General features: G+C 44.8%; 1 protein-coding gene across 2 annotated transcripts in view; it reads left to right on the top strand.

Annotated features, from left to right (window-relative positions):
• Positions 1-6,756, top strand: part of LOC118786299 (E3 ubiquitin-protein ligase SH3RF3-like) — a 119,803-nt gene extending 113,047 nt beyond the window's left edge. For both annotated transcript variants that reach the window (XM_036541435.1, XM_036541434.1), the window contains exon 10: positions 2,948-6,756. In XM_036541435.1, coding sequence (XP_036397328.1) covers positions 2,948-3,116 — 169 coding nt within the window. In that variant the 3' untranslated portion in view covers positions 3,117-6,756. The remainder of the gene's footprint in view (positions 1-2,947) is intronic.
• Positions 6,757-7,925: the final 1,169 nt, after the last annotated feature.

Raw genomic sequence — 7,925 nt, 5'->3', positions numbered from 1 at the left:
CCTGGTAATCTCACAGCCTCTCTCTCTCACTCACTCCCCCCCCACCACCTCTCTCCCCCTCTCTTTCCCTCTTTGCCTCCCTCCTTTTCTCCTTCTTTCTCTTTCTCTCCATATGCTCCCCCCTTCATTGTAAGTAGATCCAGAACACAGAGCTGGAGAGGTGTGGATGCTCTCAGCTCTCTACTGAATGTACCAATTAAAGGCATAGATTGGCACTCCCACTGCATTGTTTTTGATCTATAGATACTTGGCGGATGCTAGCTTGGTAGCCAGATTTTACTAATAAATACATAAAGAAGTACACTCAAGCTTCCATAAATTCAACAATGCTTATTTTTTCAGGGACAGGACTGTATTCAGATTGTTTATATGCTTTTTTTATATGCTGAATTAAACATTTAAAAGCATGTAGTTGTAAATAAAATACTCCAAATTCTGAATTTCTGCAGTGTCGCTGTGTAAACCATAAGGCAAGTGGTCCGATTATTTTTTCCTGTAAAATGTACCATCTGTGTTTCTTTACCCTTCTGTGGAATCCCAGTAGATTATGTAGGCTACAGTGTATCTAAATGTAAAGCTGCAATGTTCTTCTGTATACTTTATAAGAAATATTTATAAATAAATGAAAAAAATATGTAAGGTTTTTTATGAAATGTAGGGTTTTCCATGCAAGTTGTGTGTCACAACATGAGGACAATCTGGCAGTCTTACGCGGGGAGTTTAACTGGGGCTCACTGGAGCTCCTTCCTATAACGGGGTGCAGAATGTTCCGCACAGCTGTGACCCGCGGAGGCATTGGTGGGTGCAGGACTCTGACTGTGGAGCTGCAGGACTTGTGTGTTCTCTCAGCTGACTGTTGCTGCCAGTCTCTCTAATGAGGAGGAGTCATGGCAGCCCACTTAACCTGCCCCCAGCATTCCACTGAGCGCTCGTCCTCCTCCGCGGCACGAAATTTATCTTTGACACAAGCGGAACGCTGCGATGTGCTGTCACTACACGGTCATCCTACCTCTGGGTATTATTTGCCAAGGGGAAGAGTGTGTGTGGCCTGGGAGGTTCCCCCAAGATGCATGCAAAAGGATGTGACCCCTCAGAGAGAAAGGTCAAAGACATTTTATAAAAGAAAGTTCATCAGAAATTCGCTGGAAATGCCCCTGGGAACGTTATTACAGCCCTCTCATCTTGCGACAGCTCCACATCAGAAAAAGCGGCGTTCAGAAAGCTGACTCCATTGTAGCGCGTTCAGTCAATCTTCTTGTAGTTAGTCCTCTCCAGTTTGCCCTATAGCAGCGAAAGTATTCAGTTTTTCACATCTTTCTGTAGCGCATGAAGTTGCTAACAGTGCTTTACAATCCAGGCACAAAGGCAGCTGAGCTTTTGAATAACCATACATAATGTGTCCTTCAGCAGGCGTGACAGAGTTATAGATCCCGCTCCAATCTTTCACTCAGAGCTGAGGCTCTGATAATTTATGGCCGCGATGAAAAAATGATCAATTGATTTTCTTTTCTCTTGGAAAGCAGCAGGTCGAATGTAGCTGGCCGGTACAGCAATAATATCACTGCAATTTTGCAAGAGCAGCAATAGACTTATTCCTGTGTAATTACAGGGACGAAATTCATGTCCCTTTGAAGAAAATCAATGGTGGAATTGCGTGCACTGTTCTCTTCTTGTACCTAATTTTAACCCCTTGTTTTGAGCATAACAAGTTGTATTTTTGTAAAAAATGGAATTATTAAAAGAAAAAGTATTTTACATTGAACTTTTTTGCATGTTTGAAACAAGACAGACTGCATTACGTTTCACCATAACTTACACCCGAGATGATTTCTAGCTTGGTATATTAAAAGAGTGCTTAACATTTTGTTTTTTGTTGTCTGTTACTGGAATTAAGGTTGGTATTTCATGGCAGCAGTGTGGTGTAGTGGTAATGAATTGGGCTTTCAACCAAAAGGTTGCTGGTTTGATTCCTAGCTGTCATACCCTTGGGCAAGGTACCTAACCCAAATTTGCCTCAGTAAATATCCAGCTGTATCAATGGATAATATGCAAAAATTGTAAGTTGCTGCTGCTAACAGCATTTGTTAAATCACAATCATGTCATGTAGTAATGAGTATTCCATACTTTATATGTTATTAAATGTGCTTGAAGTGGTTTAATATTTAGAAACATTCATTTGTGGTAGCTATATCACCACACATCAGAAGAGTACTAAGAGAGAGCTGAGAGATAGGCTTTTGTTCAGGAGAGTGCTGAAAGGTGCCTTAGATTTGGAGAGTGCTGAGAGGTGTACTTTAGATATGGAGAGAGCTGAGGGTGTGGCTTAGATGTGGAGCCAGCAATGGGGGTGTGGCTAAGTTCTGGAGACTCGTTAGGCACTCGTTCCATCTGTGTACCGAAGGTGCTATAACCAGCCTGTCACAGGAATTCTGTGCCGGTAGTCTGCATGTTTGTCCCTTTGACACATGACTCGCCCCCTCTGTGCTGTCTGTGACAGACTGGAAGAGCAGACTGTGACATGTCCTTGGCCTCCCACTGTGCCAGATTGCGTGTGATATAGAATACTGTGCTGTGAGTGGTTCCACATTGGACTCATCAATGCTCTCACAGGCAAGGAATGATCTAAGGAGGAAGCAAAGAACGTCTAGGCAGCATTGTGAAAATCTGTCTCACCCACCCGCGGCATATTAGACTTTACCTAAAAGAGTAATGCCAAGGAGTTTCATGTCTACTTTTGCAGACGTCTGTTGTAAATCTCAAGTATCAAAGGCTGTGCATTTCCTGTATCTGAGCTCAGCAGGCCTCTTGCATTGTGGGGACACAGTAAATCAAGGGGTCTTTGCTTTTTTATGTGGTTTTTCATATGTGCAGTGGATTGGCTCCAGCTGTGTGTCCTTTCTGGAGAGGTTCTCACAGGCGTCTTTCTCTCTTTGCTACCCCCCTCAGGTACCGTGTAGTGGTGCCCTACCCCCCTCAGAGCGAGGCTGAGATTGAGCTCAAGGAGGGTGACATCGTCTTTGTGCACAAGAAGCGGGAGGACGGTTGGTACAAGGGCACCCTGCAGCGCACTGGCCGTACTGGCTTGTTCCCGGGCAGCTTTGTGGAGAGCTTCTGATAGGACCCAAGATGGGGGCCTTCAGGCAAGCACAGGACAGCCCCGTGTGGGGGTCTTCTCCACATGCTCCTCATGGGCGCTCACCTGGACATCACACGGAGGGGAAAGAGCCGAACATCCTCAAAAGTACCATCAGAAGGGGTACTGGATGGGGGCGCCCACAGGACACCTGTGTTGCCATTCGTGAGAGCCCTATCCGTCTTCGCCTGGAAAACGATGAAACAACAAGGAGCACAAAAAAGACGAGCAGAGGGAAAGCCCTTTTAAATTCACTGCCATTATTATCAGTTGTGTTTTTCTTCCTCAGATAGGAAAGCACAGAGAACACTATCACCTCGGTCGCAGTCGGGTCCACCATCAGTGAGAGTTGCAGGCATGCAGTCCCAGGCTGGAGCAGAGGTAGAGAGCAGGAGGGAGAGAGAGAGAGAACAGAAATGAGTGTTCACACTGCAGTCTGGCCCCAGCAGTGCCTTCCATCCTGGACCCCGCGGTACCAGAACCAGCCCTGACCTCTGACCTCTGCTCCAGCGTGGGACAGCTCCAGCTTGTGCAAATGTAAAGTGATGCTTTTCTTCTCCTGTGTTTCTACTGTACGTTATTGTGAAGCAGCAGCAGTGAGCTCTGTGGCTGCCCCTGCTTGGGTCCCTGAAGGAGCGTCAGGCACAAAGAGCAGACCAGGCAGGGTTATAGTGTCTCACGGCTGAGATGGAAACGATTTAATGACCCACTTTACTGCAATCTACACTTCAACCTTAGCCCTGCAAGGCACTGTAGGTAGGTTACCAAGAAAATAATGAAGTTGAGATCAGTTCCTATCAGTGCATCCCTTTGGTTTGGCAGTACTTATTTCCCACACAGACAGATCAACAGTTTCCTGCAAGCCGTCTCCAAATCCACCATCTTGGAAAACAACTTTTCAGCTTAGGGTTCATTTAAGTGGCCCAGTCTGACTCATTTGAAAGAAAGTCATACATTTGGTCAGTTTCTCTCTTTGCCTGTGTATAAAAATGCAGAGTGGGCAAGAAAAATCATGTTCCGAGTTAACATCCACGTTTTAAAGTGCCCAATCAGCTTGTGCTCACAAATGCAAGGTGATGTACTGCCCTTTCAGAGCATATCCATATAATATAAAAGTACAATTGCCTCAATCCTCAAATGATACTATATACAAACCTTTTACTGAGAACATTGAGAGAGTGCAGCATACACTCTGTGCTAGTGTATTTAAAAGCACCAGTCATATTACTGTAGCCTACAGGACCAGAGCAGGTCAAGCAAACCGCCGCTGATTAGATTGGGTGGAGTATATAAGCACATCTTCATTTTATGAAGAACATCTAGTTGAGAGGACAGTGTTTCCCCTGGGAGCGGTGTTCGGCACACACCACCACTCACAGCCTTTTGTCTTTATCAGATCACACTGCAAAGCACAATCTCTCTCCCGCAGTTATTAAAGACCTCAGTCATGTGGCCTTCTCCCCTCTGCTAAACCCAGATGTTGAGAATAATGATTCCTTCTTGTCTTCATTGGATAAAAATATAGGTTTAAAAACAGGTTTTTGAAAAAAAAAAAAAAGACAGAGGGTAGTGGTTTCTGCTGAAGTTTGGATTTGTGCCGCAGCACTTGGTGTTTATCTAGTGTCTTAAATTGCATCTGGGATCTTCTCTGATTAATACCTTACAGTTATCATTCAGTGTTTATGTCTAATTGGAAGGTGAAATTAATGATGTTTTGTGGAAAAGGTATACTATTCCGCAAAAGGGTCTAGCTGGGCATGTCAAAGTCACACCAAGTTAAATGTCCCTTTGTAAGTCCAGTTCATAATAGCTTGGTGTTTCTGACTTAACCCTTTTTTAAGAAGTTTATTCTCATGGAACAATCCTTGGTGTTTTTAAGTATTTTACAGTACTTGCAGGGTATTTATTGTATAAATGAATTTAATGTACAGTGCCGTCTTACAGACACTGTGAAAGAGTCAGGCATTTGGCCACATTCATTTCTTCCTCCTTAATGCTTGCCATAAAATCTAATTTTAAGGAGTCCCATTATAAAAGAGCCGGAGGGTACTATTGCACCTGTTTGGGCCTGGTTTTGACAGTCCCTTTGGGAAGAAAAGCTCCTCATTAAAGGCCTTCTCATGTGAAGGTGTGAAGAATAGGGATCTGCTTTTGTGTTCGCTGTGGAAGCAGCTGGTGTGGAAAGCACATAATGAGTTTTCCAGGCAAACAGCCACATCCAGGCACAGAGAGAGCGGGAGAGGTGTTTAAAGAACTCTTTCTGTGCTGCTAATCCCAGCCCGCTGAGCTGTCGGCAGGCTGGCGGCTCCTCTCCTACAGTGACATAGCATTGTCCCAATCCAGTGGAGGGCGCACATGAACCCATGACGCTGTGTCCACTTGGTGTGCTGTCCTTGAGTGCAACACATTGGTCAGGGTCACAGCAGGGAAGCACAAACTCAGAGCACATTCACAATTTAATATATGATCAATAAAATGAAATAGAACCATCTCTTTTATAGACTGAAAAATCAAACCTTAAATGAGATGCCTGTCCAATATCCAATCGTGCTGGCAATCTCATTTAGACTGGTGTGGAAATACTCTGTATGTATCATACGGAGTTGGAGGATTGACCGCAAATATGGCTCATTTGGTAGATGAAAAGTGGTGAGATTAGTCTGCCTTTAGCTGAGTGAGTAATGGACATGTGGGAGGGTTTCCTTTGGCCCATAGCATCTCTCACTCTGGGGGGGGGTCGGACTAAATAGTGCTACAGCGTCTGATAACCTTGTCCTGGGATACCGTCCCTGGCTATCTGAGCGGGACTCATTTCCCAGCCTCCCCGATAACCGCTCTTCATTAGTCTTATCAATGGAGATGGAGCAGAGCCTCTCACACCCCAGAGCCCTGTGGGTCCCAGCACAGGAAGAGGGTGCAGGTGCTGAAAGGCGAGGGTGGATTTATGGCTCCTGATGAAAGGACTGCAGGGCTCCACCCTCCCTGCTTCACGTCTTACATCACCGCTCTCATGTGTCTGGGCTGCACCCCTCTCGTTGGCGGGAAACAGCGATCTCCTGAACTCAAGTCCAGGTTTCTTCTCTCAGTATGGAACAAACACAGCAAGAAAAGGACGTATGTTAGATTAACCAGTTCTATGGACTAAAATGTTCCTTTTGACTATGGCCATTAAGAGTCTTCACTTTTCATGTAGACAAAGCGAATAGGACACACTCCAAGGCCTAGGATTGGGGTTTCTGCTCGTGGATTTAAAGCACAAGTTTGTATCTACCTTTAGGAGGCGCTGTTTCCTCACATTGACCCAGGCAGGGGGACAGAGCACTGCAGTTGCTGGCCATCTTGGTATTGTTGTTCTCCAGCATTTCCATGGGTCTGTGCCCACGTTGAGATTGTCCCACACTTGTGATGAGCTTGTGTGTGTGTGGATCACTGAGAAGAACTCTAAAAAGGCGTTTGTTCAATAAGTTCATGCTTGATTATTAAGAAAGATTTTTACATTATTGCAAAAAAAGGAAAATATATATTGTGGCAACATTTTGGCAAGAGACTAAGGATGCCTAAGTCCAGACATGGGAGAATGTACTCTCAGCGCTGGTTTTGTGGCATTCCACCTCGTGTTCATTTACACACCGTCTTGTATTAATAACCTGTGGTTTGGTTGTTTTATTTTTTGTCAAGTGCATTTTAGAAATAAATGCCTTTGTTTTAAGGTGCAGCGATGTGTCTTTTGTCCCACACTTGTGGCTTTTCCTTTGAAGTGCGCCAAGGTGCATTGCCTCATGGTCTGACAAAGCAGGGGATTCCGTCACATCAAAGAAAACAAAACAGCTTAAGAGTGAAGCCGGTCACTCAACGTATGGGGTTTGTCCTTGTAATCTGGGCCACCTTGACTCTGTTGTAAGACACTACACAGCAGGAACCAGCAGGCTCATCTTTTGACCGGGAGCACAAAGCAGCTCTGAGTCACATCTCACTCTGAACAATATCTGGCTTTCATCACACAGTGGCACTAATGGCATCAGTCAAATGTCTTCTTGAATGGTGCTCATAAGCATCAAACGCCCGTGAAGGTTGGCACAACTCCATTACTGCGATTAATCAAGCGTACTGCATTATATGGTTATATAACAACAATGTGGTGTATGGTACTGTTTATTTATATCACCAAATGTCAGTTTCAAGACAGTTTTAAAGTGTAATATAAGACCTGTGAACCAATGTTCCATTGCTGACATGATCATCCACCGGGGCATTGCTGCTGGCTTTGTCAGTGTCAGTGACATTCACACCTCAGCAAGCCGCAATGCTGTGTTGCAACCAAAATTATATACACATCCCTCACATTAATATGTATCTTAATATATAATGGCACTCATTTCTCAGTGACACTTCATCTAAATAACTCAGTGCTGTATTGTTGTTGTGGCAGGGGGCAGGGGTTGAAAATGTAGTGATTTATGATGTGTTTCATGGTGGAGAGTAGCTTTGATCAAACCTGTACGGATGGAGAAAGGCATGGGATGAGCTGGCCTCTCCCCCTTGCTCTTTTTTTTCTTTCTTTTCCCCTCCCTCCCTTTCCTGTCTCCCTCCATCTGTGTCGGGTCCTTATGAGCAGCACCACATCCCCGTGTCCAAGTGGACCGGGTGTGTAATTGGAAATTTCAAATCTTCTGCCACAGACCTAAATGACAAACCAATTTCCTCGCCACACATTGCTGGGGAAGAATCACTCGAGAAGGCTGTCAGCTACGGACAATCTAAATGCAAATGCAGGTGATTATTTCTGGGGCC

Source organism: Megalops cyprinoides, chromosome 11 (assembly GCF_013368585.1).
Source record: "Megalops cyprinoides isolate fMegCyp1 chromosome 11, fMegCyp1.pri, whole genome shotgun sequence".
In the NCBI taxonomy this organism is placed as follows: domain Eukaryota; kingdom Metazoa; phylum Chordata; class Actinopteri; order Elopiformes; family Megalopidae; genus Megalops; species Megalops cyprinoides.
Note: the sequence above shows the minus strand (reverse complement) of the source record. Positions and strands in the feature narration are given on the sequence as shown.